The sequence below is a fragment of the Eleginops maclovinus genome, chromosome 20 (genome assembly GCF_036324505.1).
Source record: "Eleginops maclovinus isolate JMC-PN-2008 ecotype Puerto Natales chromosome 20, JC_Emac_rtc_rv5, whole genome shotgun sequence".
Lineage (NCBI taxonomy): Eukaryota > Metazoa > Chordata > Actinopteri > Perciformes > Eleginopidae > Eleginops > Eleginops maclovinus.
This window is the reverse complement of record NC_086368.1, coordinates 1600113-1616217: the sequence shown is the minus strand read 5'-3', so window position 1 is coordinate 1616217 and position 16105 is coordinate 1600113. Positions and strand designations below refer to the sequence as shown.

At 42.4% G+C, this 16105-nt stretch overlaps 1 protein-coding gene across 2 annotated transcripts in view; it reads left to right on the top strand.

The window, feature by feature from the left end:
• fhit (fragile histidine triad diadenosine triphosphatase) overlaps positions 1-16105 on the top strand; it is a 330004-nt gene that overhangs the window by 272355 nt on the left and 41544 nt on the right. For both annotated transcript variants that reach the window (XM_063911524.1, XM_063911525.1), the window contains one exon: positions 4242-4310. In XM_063911524.1, the coding sequence (XP_063767594.1) occupies positions 4242-4310 (69 nt within the window). The remainder of the gene's footprint in view (positions 1-4241; positions 4311-16105) is intronic.

The window sequence follows — 16105 nt, the reverse complement described above, 5'->3', positions numbered from 1 at the left end:
GTAAAATCTGATAATGCTGCAGTGGTCTGTTTTTTTCCGGAGCTGTGTATATATATATATATATATATATATATATATATATATATATATATATATATATATATATAGCAGGTTGAGCTTGGTTATGGTTAGGTCAGAGTGAGAGCTGACGAAGATGGCTAAAATGTTCACACTGCCCTTTCGGAATATGCAGATGAGTTTTATATTTTGAAAGCAGTAACTTTTTTTGTTTAAAATCAGTGAAATCCAGCTTGGTTAATACACGAGTATTTGACTGCCTGTTTCAGATTGAGATCATCAGACTGATTTGATAGAGCGGGTCACATCTGTCTACCTGGCAGATTTAACTTCAGTCCCTTAAGGTTATTATATTGAGATTTTGGAAGCTATTTTGCTTGTTTGTTTATTCAATTAGATAATAATTGAGAGACATTGGGTTTCTTTAATTTGAAAAAATGAATATACAGCTTTGCATGAAGGGCGTTCTGTTTGATAGCACATCGTCTTGAAGCAGTAGATGATTGATTAATCGTCCCGGGACATGAAGGTGCTTGCTCAGAATCTGGCTGAAGGATGATGCAAAGTCAAAATGATGAGTGTGAAATGACCTGAACATCTGCAGAGTGTGGAATCAGGCCACACCAGGAACAGAGGACAGATACTGCATCTCAGGAAGGTTTCAGAGGAGTTCTGCTCAAGCACAGAGGAGAGGAAGTTATGATGAGAGGACTGATCAGAGCTGCAGGCACAGAGTTCAGGGCAGGTTTCTATGACAATTTCTGCACCCAATCATGCTCCCCAGGGGATGATCCTGTTCAATTGTAATTCTCAAACAAAAGTGTGTTTTTGATGTGCTTTCCCAAAAGATGCACCTGTGCATGTTCTGATCTGACACTAGAAGAGTTCAAGCTAGGGAGCAATGGTAAATATGACCTATTGATTGTATTTTCCATTTGAATAAAACAGATTTCTTCTATTACTAATTGTGTTTTTATTGATAGATATATATTTGGTAGCATAATAGTTCCAAATCAGGATTTTGAAGTAAAACTCATCTAGACTTGTGTAATGTCACTCAAAATGAAAGTTTGATTGTTTAAAAATAACGCCATATGCTTTTTCTTTATCATTCGAGGACGTCTCAGTTGGGGAGGGTGTGCTTCCATTAATGCGATAGAAAACTAAACTATTCCAAGAAAATGTACGTCCCCCTTTTACAAACATGTGACTAGGAAGGTTTGACTTTTTATATCATATCATAATAATTAATCATTTTCTGAAGTTTTTCTTTAAACCAAAAACTATATTTTGCAACATAAAGTTTTCCACCTACGATGGCAGTATTTATCCTGTCAACATTTTTAAAAATATTTATTTATTATATGTATTTATTTATGGTATATTCAGGACAAAACCAGCCATCTTTATTTGTCTCTTAATGTCAGATATCTCGTAAAATCTTTCTTAGCTTGTGCATGGCAAATAAAGTCTTCAAATTATGTGCCACATTATGAGGAAACGGAGAGCTTCATTATGTTAGTCTGAGGCAGTTCACACCAGCCCCCACCCCCTCCTTGCCTTCATACTGAGAGCCCTGGACATGTAATATTTGCATGCGAGTATTCATTTCATATTGTTTATTTGTCATGCCCCTGGTTTTCAAGGCCTTTTAAAAGATACATTAACCTTGACCAGGGATTTTATAGTTATAAGAAACATGTAGAATGTTCAAAGACTTTCACATTTCCCTACAGCTATGAGGTTGGTCTACTAAAACAGGTTTTAAATTGTAAAATCATTTTAATAATGGAGAACCCATGCAGGGTGCCCCTTGCTGTGCATGTTGGCATTTAACTGGGACCTACCACACACACACAAACACACACACACACACACACACACACACACACACACACACACACACACACACACACACACACACACACACACACACACACACACAGATACAATGCAGGATCAGGACGCCATCATTTCCCAAAACAGCAATACCACCACCCAAGTCACTAGTAGACTCGCACGCACGCAAGCACGCACACACGCACACACACAGTGTCCAGAGGCCACTGCCTCATTCACTCACACATTTGGAGAGACTGTGTGATAAATAGCTCTCCTGCCATGATGTGTTATTTTTTTCTGCATCAGAGGTTTTCCTCAAGGTAGGCGAACTCAATAATGTAGACATTATGGAAATTACCTCATTAAATAGAAAAATGGATAGTGAAAAAGCAGACGCCTCCAAACATGCTATCTTGTTTGTAGCATTTATAAACATTCATGCCACCTGCCTCCACAGTTTATCACAGTGTAGCAAAAGGACATGAATAAAAAACCCACAATTAGGTGGTTATGCCCTTGATGATGCATACACACACACACAAACACGCACGCATGCACAGACAGACAGACACACACACACACACACACACGCACTCACACTCACACTTACACACCTCAGGTCAAGGCCACAGATTACAGGGGGGGGGGGGTTATGGGACTAACCATGTGTAGTTCATAGACAGAACATGTAAATATAGTGGATCAGTCAAGCATATCATTGTTCCACATCACACTATTCCACCGGTTAAATGTATCATGTCAACACATTTCAAATATTTGTATTAGGTCAGTTGAAAGCAATAACATTCAGTTGAAACTAATCTTTTTGATCTTAACTTAATATAATTGCTTTCAACTAACCTAAGACAGTTATGTCAAATGAGTTGACATATTACATTTAATTAAAGTCAGCGTTTCAGTTTTCAGTGTGCTGCTGACACCAGAGAAGTGTTCTGTTGCGTTCCCAGAATGGAAGGCTTTGTGGGGTTTGAGGGAATGATATTGAGGAAGTCAGTCTGAGATATGGCTGCTCAGTATGGTGTCCACCGCTCCTGCGTTCCTGTCGGGGTTCATCCCAAAAGCTTCAAGATAGTTTCTACATCTTTACTGGACTTGTTCCAACCACGAAAGGTGTTAATGCTGTGTTCATATTACATTCTTAGTGATTTGTTGCCTTGCTTCACCAGCTGGATGTCATGATCCTGGTTTTGCTTTTATAGTTTCCTGTTTTATTTTGAAATGTTTACCCTCCTGGTGTCTTGTCTAGTTTTACTTCCTTGCTTGAGTTTCCCTCCTGTGCCTTATTGTATTGTTCACCTGTTGCCCCCATGTGTCTCCTCCCCTCCCCAGCTGTGTCTTGTCCTGTGATTACCCTTCTGTGTACCAAGTCTAAGGTATGGTCGAATTGTCCACAAATCAGCTCCTATCGTCTTCTCCTACGCTCTATTCCTTGACCTTTGTGTGAAATGTCACAGGGTTAAGGAATAGTGGATAGGAAAATTCAAAAGGACTTAGGAAAAGACGACAGGGCTTCAAGAGAATCCGACTCACTTACACTATCCAAAGTATTTATGGTGCTCCAGCGGACGTTATTAATTCACCGTGCTCTGATGGTGTTGTTTTATACTTTAGGAACGAGGAAAACAGAGTTGTCTGTACAGCTTTAATTTGAATAAAGCTCACTTTTTGTTTGAACCTCGATACCTGCCTTCCCTATCTTCATACAGCTTTTAGGTCCTATTTACCACCGTGACACTGGAGTTTATCTGCAGGTTAATTTGTTAATATCTGCCTTTCGTTGCTGGGCCAAATAAACTCATTTTGCCAAACATTAATTTTAATAAACTAAACTAAAATCTTTACATATTATTATGTTCTCCTGCCTTTCATTTTTAAAGGTCCTTGCCTTGGCACTGACATATAACACTTTGAGGATTTACTGTACTGATAGTGGTGGGTAGACGGTGTGGATCAGGGTACAGTTTCTGCTTTACTGAGTGTCTGCTATTTGTTTTCTGTGTATTTGTTTCAACTAAAGCAGTTTCTTTGGGACTTTTATTTATCATCCATGCAAAGAACTATATCAAAGTTAACCATACAGGCGGCCAAGTTAGTGACAGCGGGGGGTTGACACTAGAAGGGGGCTGCGGAAAGAATCAATTAAATTCCTAAAAGCATAAAAATAAGTAGTCTCTGTGGTGCAGGTAGCAGCGCTGGGATGTGAGGCTCTGCTCCGGCTTCAGCGTTCTGTGAAGTGATGAAGACTCTCCATGGAAAGCGTCTCTGTCACATCAGTCAGTCACAGACTCCCAGCTGACAGTACCTGTTCCTCTCAACAGTCCATATCTAAAGCTATGCCTTCTCCTTCTGTCTGCTTACAGCACGTCCACGTCCACGTGCTGCCCAGGAAGGCAGGAGATTTCGAGCGGAATGACAGCGTCTATGATGAGGTCAGGTTTTTGAATCCTTACAACTTGATGTGTGTAGATCCTGCAAAATGACAACTTCAATTCACCTCACTCACCACTGAACCAATATTTCACTCATAATCAGTCAAACAGATGAACAAAATAACTTTGAATGTTTTCAGTAATCAACATCAGGACTTGTATGGTCCTAAAGATATTTTGCCGCAAAATACGTCTTTATTTTTATCCATAATTTTGATCTGCCCCAGCATTCATGTGTGTCTCCTTTTATCACTGAATAATAAAACGTTGACTTTAATTTAATGTATCATGTAAAAAGAATTCACATCAGGTCAGTTGAAAGCAATAATACTAAGTTTAATAATAAAACTTATAAGACTCTATGTCAAGGGCTGGAGGTTAACAGGACCCAAATGCAGAATAAGAAGGAGGGATACAAAGTACAACAAAAAGCAAGCTTCACTTAAAAGCTGTTACAAAAATAGAAAAACTGAGGAAGCAGGGGAAATGCAACAAAAAGGAAAGGTAGAACAAACCAGGAGGACCTAGGAAGACAAAGAAAGGTAAACAAGGGACATGCAAGACATGACACAGAACAAAATCACTGGAAAGATTTCTCTCTCCGGCTGAGAGCACGTTCACGTGAAAGGGGCAGGGTTAGCAACATTTGACCAATCACAAACCCGAAGAAGCGTACTGACAGCGGAGCGTCACTTCATGAATGAAGAGTAAACTGTCATATTAGACAAATAAGAAGTTAAACTTCACACATCCATGAATTGAACACATAATCCTGGATAAAACCAACATAGGGGCAGCTGGAGGTGCAGGAAGGACAGCTGGTAAAACACTACCGACTGTTTGAATGCGTAAATTAACAGGTTTATAATATCACAGCCCCCCCATCTAAAACACGAATGGATCTGACACTTTAATTACACTTGAGTGTTTCGTCAACTTAACGTGTTGTTGTGCATACAGTATGCGGCACTGTAAGTGTTGCACGGCCTGATCCGGCTCGAGGAGCTGACTCAGATAATGTAATATATTATGATGTGATTGATGACGTGATTTGAATGATAAATGCGACTCGTCAGTGTCTGCACTTACAGTACCGCGGACTGTACGCAATGCTCTGAGTTACTTTGCTCTGGTTACTACTGTTCTCGCAGATATGTAAGTAAGCTTGCTTGCCACAAATGTAATAATAGTGAAATTGCTCTGAAGAAGGGCAGTGATTCTATTCATTTTCATGTTCACACAGTTTGCCATCCGTTGTTCCTGCATACGGCACTTTAAACTGTATTCCTGTATCCTGTAGTATGACTTCGTAGCATTAAACTCCAAACACTGAGCTCTGATTGGTCAGCAGATGAGGCTTTCATTGAGTTGGTCTCGACAGGTTAGGTGTTCAGCATAAGTTACCATGGAGATATACCTCGGTAAGAGGTGAAACAGCATCGTAGGACCGAAAACCCAGAGTTAACCCTGAAGTTACCACGCTAACCCCAAATCCTGCTTCATCGTACAGGCCTCTGGTAGGACCACTAGGCTGGGTCACATGTTATCAAGTGAGTTTGAATTTAGACTATTACTCCTGGTTTTAGCTGTTCAAATATTTAAATGATTTTGCTAGAGAGGAAAGACAAGTAAACTCACCAGGAGAGGTGTTTTCTGTTTCCATGCTTGTAGTTCCATTCCAGTGTTTCCCACAGATCTGAAATATAGTTGTGGTGGTAGTGCAACCAGGGTTGTAGTGCTATTTTTTTATAAGTACTGGAGTGCACCTACCACTAGCTATGGCTGCACACGATTGTGGCATGACCACCCAAACAGATGCATGTACATAGGTTACTATATTAAAAGTGTGCAAATGTATTCGGTATCTATTCCATGTCAACATTTTTAAGTGGTGGTGGACCTAATATCCTCTAGGGGGGTCTGGGCGCAAGGTGCAAAACGGTGGGGGGAATCATTCCCCCCACCGTACACATAGATTGGAATTGGAACCTCTTTGCTGGCCTAGTGGCCAGCAAATACCTGATGTGGTATCTTTGCATACTTTTGTTTTTGATGGCACTCCAGGCAATCACATATTTGATCTTTGCTCCTACTAAGCATTAGATACATATAAAAATAAATTAAAACGGCAGAAGAATAGTCCATCAATTATTTTGTGGTGCTGCGCAACTGGCATTGTTCTCCGAGTGAGACTGCGTGTGTTCCTGTAGGAGTCTGAAAACACAATTCACTGCTAATGAACTGATTCACCTGTGGCGCCTAATAACTTTAATTAAACATCTGAGAGATGAGTTTGAACAAATATCAGTGGGCTCTACGGCCCCCAGGAGCCACAATCTCCCAACCAATGAACCACAACACTTCAATAAGAAAATAATGAACATGCCTTTCAGGCTGTTTTAAATTTCACTGTGACATTTTGAATTCACAACCAGAGAGTCTGTAGCAAATAAATATCAATGACTGCTTTGATATGAATATTCCAATAACCACGTTTAATAACAATAACTTCCCTATACTTCCTCATTGTGCCCGAGGGGAGGAATGCAACATGCAGTTCCACGGCACGCTCCCAGAAGCAATATATAAATAGGTTTGTTTTTAATTTGCATGTGATCATCAGGGTTATTGTGAGAGCAGCGCCACCATTTATATTTTCCACGTCACAGCCGGCAAGTGAGAACATTTCTCTCTGAGCTGTTTGCTTTGCAGTGAATAATCACCCCCTGTTTTCCCCCTTGTGCCTTAAAGGTCTCCTATTATTCTATATTTGAACAATATATTGTAGGGCCATATCTATACAAACTTGTCTCTGAAGTGTTTCTCTCAAAATAGCAAACAGATCCCCCATTGTAGGATGCCTCATCCCCCTCTATTTCAGCCCTGTTCCTGAAGTGCTGATTCTGTGACTGTAGCTTTAAATGAACTAGCTGCTGCTGGCCACGCCCCTTTGGAGCTGCTGCTGGCCGCGCCCCTTTGGAGCTGCTGCTGGCCACGCCCCTTTGGAGCGTCACGATCTCTCCTCTGAAGAGAATTTTCTACCGGCAGAAACTCAGCTAAATGCTGCTGTGATTAAACCCCATATTATGTTCCAAAGCACAGCGCCACCATTTATATTTTCCACGTCACAGCCGGCAAGTGAGAACATTTCTCTCTGAGCTGTTTGCTTTGCAGTGAATAATCACCCCCTGTTTTCCCCCTTGTGCCTTAAAGGTCTCCTATTATTCTATATTTGAACAATATATTATAGGGCCATATCTATACAAACTTGTCTCTGAAGTGTTTCTCTCAAAATAGCAAACAGATCCCCCATTGTAGCATGCCTCATCCCCCTCTATTTCAGCCCTGTTCCTGAAGTGCTGATTCTGTGACTGTAGCTTTAAATGAACTAGCTGCTGCTGGCCACGCCCCTTTGGAGCTGCTGCTGGCCGCGCCCCTTTGGAGCTGCTGCTGGCCACGCCCCTTTGGAGCGTCACGATCTCTCCTCTGAAGAGAGTTTTCTACCGGCAGAAACTCAGCTAAACGCTGCTGTGATTAAACGCCATATTATGTTCCAAAGCACATCCAGCATTATTTCTGAAACACTTCTTAGTGTGCATTTGCATAATAGGGGACCTTTAAAACAGTGTTTTATAGATTCAACACATTTGTTTATTCATAAAGACGAGATAAAGCAGGTAAAACCCTTTTGTAACCAACATTACAATAGCAAATCAATAAATATAAATAATGTATTGTAATGCACAAATTCATTTGATTAAGAGTCAATTAAAAACGTTTTTTACAATAATTTACTGGGAACAAGTTAATCTATGCTGACAAGAAAAGTGGCACTCAGGTGCTCAGAGCGCACGGGAGAGGAGAAGCAGAGAGGTGGAGGAATTAATGAGTGAAATAGTTTGGTGAAAAGTTGATTTAGAAGTTGGAAAATAATACCTATCTGTGTGGTGATTCATAGAGAACATATCTTAATCAGCCACAGCGGTTTTGGTTTTCGGCTTGAAGTTGGTGTACAAGTGAAGATTCCCCCGTGGTGTACGCGGGAAGATGACGTGCACATCAGGATACAAGCTGGCGAGCACAACCCCACGGACTACGTTTCTAAGGACAGACTTTTTCTTCACCGTGCCAGTTAGGGGATCCGCTGCGTACAGTTTGACAGTTGATAACTCGCTGCCAGAGTGGTAGGAGTCAGACATTCCGTTGTAGTCCACTGTGGAGCTGTTTAACTACCTCAGTGACTTCCCCCCGTGAGATTGGAATTGATCCCCCTTCATACTCCAGCTCCGCCTCTAACATAGAGGGCGGAGTTGTCGGATTCAGGAGTTCCTCAAAGTGTTCCTTCCACCGCCCTAACACACTATCAGTTGAGGTCAACAGCGCCCCATCCTTACTGTACACAGCTTGGATGGTTCCCTGCTTCCCCCTCCTGAGGTGTCGGACGGTTTTTCCAGAACAACTTTGGTGCCGACCGAAAGTCCTTCTCCATGGCTTCTCCGAACTTCTCCCACACCCGCTGCTTTGGCTCGGCCACGGCTGAGGCTGCTGCGTCAGCAGTACCCAGGGATAACATATCCCGAAAGGCCTCCTTCTTCAGTCGGACGGCTTCCCTGACCACCGGTGTCCACCAGGAGGTTCGAGGGTTACCGCCCCTTGAGGCACCTAAAACCTTGAGACCACAGCTCCCCGCCGCAGCTTCGGCAATGGAGGCTTTGAACACCGCCCACTCTGGTTCAATGTCCCCAGCTTCCACAGGGATGCCTGAAAAGCTCCGCCGGAGGTGTGAGTTGAAGGCCTCCTGGACTTGGGACCCCTCCAGATGTTCCCAGTTCACCCGCACGGTCCGTCCAGAGGCTTCCCCCGCCACTCGACCCAACTCACCACCAGATGGTGATCAGTTGACAACTCCGCCCCTCTCTTCACCCGGTTGTCCAAAACATGCGGCCTCAGGTCCGATGATACGATAACAAAATCGATCATGACCTTCTGCCTAGGGTGCTCTGGTACCACGTACACTTATGAGCATCCTTATGTTCGAACATGGTGTTTGTTATGGCCAATCCATGACTAGCACAGAAGTCCAGTAACAAACCACCACTCCGGTTCAGATCAGGCGGGCCGTTGCACCCAATCACGCCCCTCCAAGTGTCTCCATCATTGCCAACGTGTGTGTTGAAGTCTCCCAGCAAGACTAAGGAGTACCCTTCAGGAGCCCCATACAGGACTTCTTTCAGGGTCTCCAAGAAGGCCGAATACTCTGAACTGCTGTTTGGTGCATAAGCACACACAACAGTCAGAGTTTTCCCCCCATGACCCGCAGGTGTAGGGAGGCGACCCTCTCATCCACTGGGGTAAACTCCAACAAAGTGGCACTCAACCGGGGGCTTGTGAGTATCCCCACACCCGCTCGGTGCCTCACACCTTGGGCAACTCTGGAGAACAATAGAGTCCAACCCCTATCAAGAAGAAGGGTTCCAGAGCCGACGCTGTGCGTAGAGGTGAGCCCCACCAGATCCAACTGGTAATGCTCCACCTCCCGCACAAGCTCCGGCTCCTTCCCCCCCAGAGAGGTGACATTCCACGTCCCCAAAGCCAGCTTCTGTCGCCTGAGTCTGGTCCGTCGAGACCCATTGCTTTCACTGCCACCCTTCTGGCAGCGCATCCGACCCCATCGTTGTTTCCCGTAGGTGGTGGGCCCGCGGGACGGAGAAGCGGAGGTGTTGCCCACGTTGCTTTTTCAGTCAATGCCCGGCCGGGCTCCGTGGCAAACCCGGCCACCAGACGCTCGCTGACGAGTCCTACTTCTGGGCCTGACTCCAATCTTAGTCTGGCCCCTTACCTGAGACCAATTTGCCATGGGAGACCCTACCAGGAACACAAAGTTCCAGACAACACAGCCCCCAGGTTCATCGGGGCACACAAACCTCTCCACCACGATAAGGTGCTGGTTCTCGGAAATCTTCTTACACTGTTTTTATCAATGTTGTTAATACAGTTTCATCTTAATCTTCTCATGTTGTCAAAGAATGTTTCTCCATTAGCTCATAATGTGTCAGTTATGCTGTGCGTTGAGATTCCACCATATCATTTCCATGTCCGAATCTTTAAGTGATTATCAAAGAGGTAAGTTAATTTGAACAGTCAGAGACAAAATCCAGAAATGTACATTAAAAAAAGATATCAAATAATATGCATTTAATTGGATGAAATAAGTATTTGATCCCCTTGCAAAACATGCCTTAGGTGAAGGAGGTTATCAGCCAATATTCTACGATACATGGCCCCCTCCATCATCCCCTCGATGCGGTGAATCGCCCTGTCGCCTTACCAGAGAAACCCCCCCAAAGTATAATGTTTCCACCTCCATGCTTGACGCTGGGGATGGTGTTCTTGGGGTCATAGGCAGCATTTCTCTTCCTCCAAACACGTCATGTGGAGTTGATGCCAAAGATCTTGATTCTGGTCTCATCTGACCACATCACCTTCTCATAAGCCTCCTCTGAATCATTCAGAGGGTCACTGGCAGACTTCAGTACATGTGCCTTCTTGAGCAGGGACGCTGCAGGATTTTAATCCATTAAGGCGCAGTGTGTTACCAATAGTTGCAAGAGGATCAAATACTTATTTCCCCTAATTAAATGCAAATCAATTTATATCTTTATATCTTTTAAAGGTACATTTCTGGATTTTCTGTCTCTCACTGTTAAAATCACCCTACCATAACAATTATAGACCGTTTGTTTCTTTGTAAGTGGTTAAACTAACTAAATTGGCAGGGGATCAAATACTTATTTCCTCCACTGTATAGGCTTCTCAATAGATGGAGTAAAGAGCGTTATCAGATAGCAAAACGTAACTATAACAACAACCGTCATGCCTCAGCATGAAACACCAGACTGTATAAGGAAAACACCGACACTCGTCTCCGTGGTTACAATATCAGTAGATCTAGCAGAACGATAGCCTGAAGGCTAAACACAGACCATCAACATAAACTATACTTTGCTCACCAGAGCTCCAGTATATGGTTAACTTCTTTCATTTTCTGTTTGTATTATTTACCGCTGGTGATGTAGTCTTAGCTCTCGCGTTTCCTCTTCATAACTACACTTTTCACAGCACACACACTTATAGCCAATCAGCTCTGACTTATGAGATGACGTTTTAGTGGGGCTGCGAGCTTCGCTCCACTTGTGATTTGTTTTTTGTTGCACATAGTGAATGAAAAACTACTCTGAGCATGCGCAGTGTAGATTTCACAGTACACGTTAATTTTCACAGTGAGAGAGGGGCAGCCCGGAGCTTGCACCACATCGCTCAGCCCAACTCAATAGCACACAGTGGACACTAACCAGAAGAACGCAGTCTGAAGCAGCAATGTAGAGACGACTAAACATGATCTTTAAATATATTTAAACATATATTTTCAACATATTTTGGTAATTATTGTTCAATCATTTCTGCTGATCGTAGGAGGGGCTGTGCACTAATGACGAGTCTCCACTGATTGTATGTATTTTGTATGTATCACCTTTACTGAACAGTGACTTTTATTGATGGATTGACGATAATGGTGAATGCCTACATATGGTGTAACACTAGCAAAGGTTGCATTATGTTCGACAACTGTTCAGGCTCACCCTCCCATCAAGTTAGGAGTCTGGGTGTCATCCTGTATAGCACACTTTCTTTCACACCTCACTTCAGTAATGTCATTCGGTCTGCTTATTTCCATAAACACAACATCAATCGCCCCGCCCGTCCCTCACACCTACAACCAACAGCACCATAAGTGTTCACACCCTGGTCACTTCATGGACTACTGCAACTGTCTTCTCTTTGGTCTCCCTCTCAAGTCCATCCCAAAACTTCAACTGGTCCAGAACCCTGGCGCCTGCATTATCACCTGAACCCCCACCCCATTAACCACATCACTCCTGTTCTCCAGCTGGCTGCCGGTCAAATGCCATATCGATGTTAAGATTCTGCTCCCCCCCCCAAACCCTAAGGTCTTCTGCTTCCTTACACCTCACTGCAGCACCTTTCTGCTTAACCGCCATGGGTCCAGAGCCTTCAGCTGCTCTGCACCCCCCCTCTGGAACTCACTCCCACCGGACATCCAGAATACTGACTCTCTCCATTTTCAAATCACGTCTCAAAATATATCTCTTCACACTGTATATCCACCCTGATCACAACACAAGTGTTTTTATCGATTATATTGTCTTGTTTTTGTGCTTTTGTTTTGTTTTTTGTGTACCTTGTAAGGCGACCTTGAGTTTCTTAAAAGATTCCTTTATAAATAAAATGTTTTATAATTATTATCATTATTATCATCATTATTATTATTATTATTATTATTATTATTATTATTATTATTATTATTATTATTATTATTATTATTATTATGTTACTTTACCATGACCACCATCTTTCCCTGATTCAATCAGAAAAGTAACATCTTGCGCTGACTGTGTTCAACTAAACACAAGGCACACGTAGTTAAGTTCCAGGTGCTCACAGAGGAGAAGGAGGAGACTCTCCAGAACATTCTGTATTTATTGATTCTCCTGTTTGAAATAACTTAAGCATTCCTAATGAGAGCAGCTCGATTTGATTGTGCAGCTGATAGATGCAGAGGACTCCGCGGCTGTGGTGAGAGGCAGGTCCTGCCCCCTCACAGCTTCAGAGGAGAGGAGTTGAAATGTCATGCTGATAAAGGCACTAACAAGCTGGAGAGGGGGCAATGAGCTGGAGTGGCGTCTTCATTTAGAAAGACTGACATTTTGATTAAAAGTTTCATATGAATATTTATAGAGGGAACAGGCACTCGATCAGCGTTTCATTGGTCGGTTGGACTGAGTTGCACTGAGGCCTCACGCCGTGCACAGGACTGCAATTACTATAACCTATTTAGAGCCCCCCCATCTGGAAACCAAAGTGAACCTGTACATTATTTCATGTTTAAAATGGCGTATGGATTTTAAAACTGGAAGCATGACTTGTTTTCCTATTCCATAAATATTTGGACAGAGACAAAGCTTTTCTAATTTTGGCTCTGTACGTTACCACAATGCATTTTAAATGAAACAATTCAGATGCAGTTGAAGTGCAGACTTTCAGCTTTAATTCAGTGGGTTGAACAAAAAGATTGCATAAAAATGTGAGGAAAATAAAATGTTCATTTCTAATACTTGGTTGAAAACCCTTTGCTGGCAATGACTGCCTGAAGTGTTGAACTCATGGACATCCCCAGACCCTGGGCTTCCTCCTTTTTAATGCTCAGCCAGGCCTTTACTGCAGCGGTTTCAGCTGCTGTTTGTTTGTGAGCCTTTCTGTCTGAAGTTAAGTCTTTAACCGCAAATGCGTCCGGTCCGGTGTCACATCAGCAATAAACACTAGTGACCCAGTGCCACTGGCAGCCATGCATGCCCAAGCCATCACACTGCCTCCGCCGTGTTTTACAGATGATGTGGTATGCTTTGGATCATGAGCTGTACCACACCTTCTCCATACTTTTTTCTTGTCATCATTCTGGTTTCATCTGTCCAAAGAATGTTCTTCCAGAACTGTGCTGGTTTTTTGAGACGTTTTTTTGCAAAGTCCAATCTAGCCGTTCTATTCTTGAGGCTTATGAGTGGCTTGCACCGTGCAGTGAACCCTCTGTGTTTACTTTCATGCAGTCTTCTCTTTCTGGTAGACTTGGACATTGATACGCCTACCTCCTGGAGAGGGTTCTTCACCTGGTTGGCTGTTGTGAAGGGGTTTCTCGTCACCATGGAAAGTATTCTGCGATCATCCACCACTGTTGTCTTCCGTGGACGTCCAGGTGTTTTTGCGCTGATGAGTTCATCAGTGCTTTCTTTCTTTCTCAGGATGTACCAAACTGTAGATTATGCCACTCCTAATATTGTAACAATTTTTCGGATGGGTTTTTTCTGTTTTCACAGCTTAAGGATGGCTTGTTTCACCTGCATGGAGAGCTCCTTTGACCGCATGTTGTCTTCACAGCAAAATCCTCCAAATGCAAGCACCACACCTCAAATCAACTCCAGGCCTTTTATCTGCTTAATTGATGATGACTTAACGAAGGACTTGCCCACACCTGCCCATGAAATAGCCTTTGAGTCAATCGTCCAATTACTTTTGGTCCCTTTTAAAAGAGGGTGGCACATGTTAAGGAGCTGAAACTCCTAAACCCTTCATCCAATTTGAATGTGGATACCCTCAAATGAAAGCTGAGAGTCTGCACTTTCTGTCCATGTCCATTATATAACTATAATTGGAATATGTTTCAGTAAACAGGTAAAAAAACTAAACTTGTGTCAGTGTCCAAATATATATATGGACCCAACTGTATTATGTTCCTTGTATAATATTTGATACCAGCTTTAATATTATCTATATATAAGAAAATCCATAATATAGTTGGTTAAATATTACAGGTATTCCCTAGTTATATGTAAGTTATGTGTTAACGGAAATCCATAAGAATTATTTTTGACCCTCCTTTTTCAGTTTTTATCAAATGAATGGGACTTTTACTTCAATAAACCCGAAGTAGTCATTCCAAAATAACTTATTCCATCTTAATAGTGTCTAAAATCTTTAAAACATTAGTGCGCCCGTTGACTAGAACTAAGACTCTCTCAGAGATCTCTTTATGAACAGTGGCTGCAGATTTTGGAATATAGTGTGCATTAGAGGGTGGGAGAGTTTGATGACCCTGTAGGCTGTGGATAATACATTCATGGATGTTTTAATGTTTGGTTTAGATGTGAACACTTTTGGAGAACATTGTAAATGTGAACCCAAGCTGATCACAGTGCAGTGTGTGTGACGGAGCTCTGTCTGGCTGACCACATGTGTGTTTGAAGCCTTTGTGACTGTGAAAATAATCAATATATTGTGCCGGAACTTTAAGGGACATAATCCACTGTTGTAATGTCGCCTCTCGGACCGGATAAAAATACTTTATTCGATCTAGAGAGATATTCTAATGTTTTTTAACGAGAGATTGGGGCTACTTCCTGTGAAGCTGTGAGACATGTGGACTCTGGATCAGTGAATTGCATAATGAAGTGTTCCCTTGTAGAGCTACTATACTATTGCATTTAAATAAATACTGTTAACTTTACAAGAAGCTTCCTGATCTACTTTCGACCACCTCTTTACCTAACATGACCAAGAGTCTCTAAAGAGCAAATGAGGCTTAGGAAATATCAACAGTTGCTGCTACAAAGAGAAAGATCAGTGTAGTTAGACCGGCGGCATGGCTTTATCTCCTGCAGATGATTCAAGGTCCAAAAGCTTTCTGAGGTGTGATGCCCGGGAGGCTTTCAGAAATAATAAAGAAAAAGAGTTGCTCAGGGACAAATAGTCCTTCTACATCCCCTATTCAGCAGCTGCAGGTCATTACACTGTGCCTCACTGATCAGTGTGTCCCCGGCCCGGTGTGTGTACTGTGGCAGCCTCACCGAGGAACTGCTTTGAGCTCCATTAATTTGAAAAATCCAAGGTCATAATTGTCACTGATTTTGGTCTTTTGTTAACTATTGAACACTTTTTTTGTTTTTTTTCAGCAAATAAATGACTAACTTAATACTAACTATTTATTCCTGGCTTTTTATTTTGTTTTTACAACTGTGCTTTAAATTAGTACACTGGTGGTTTTCTTTGGATAAACACGAGTTATGTACACTGGATCAACATGCTTTGAGCCATTGAACACTTAATTTTTTGAGGTTTATCCGAAGTTACCTTTTGGTTGAGTCTTTTCATCTCACAGGTCAGGG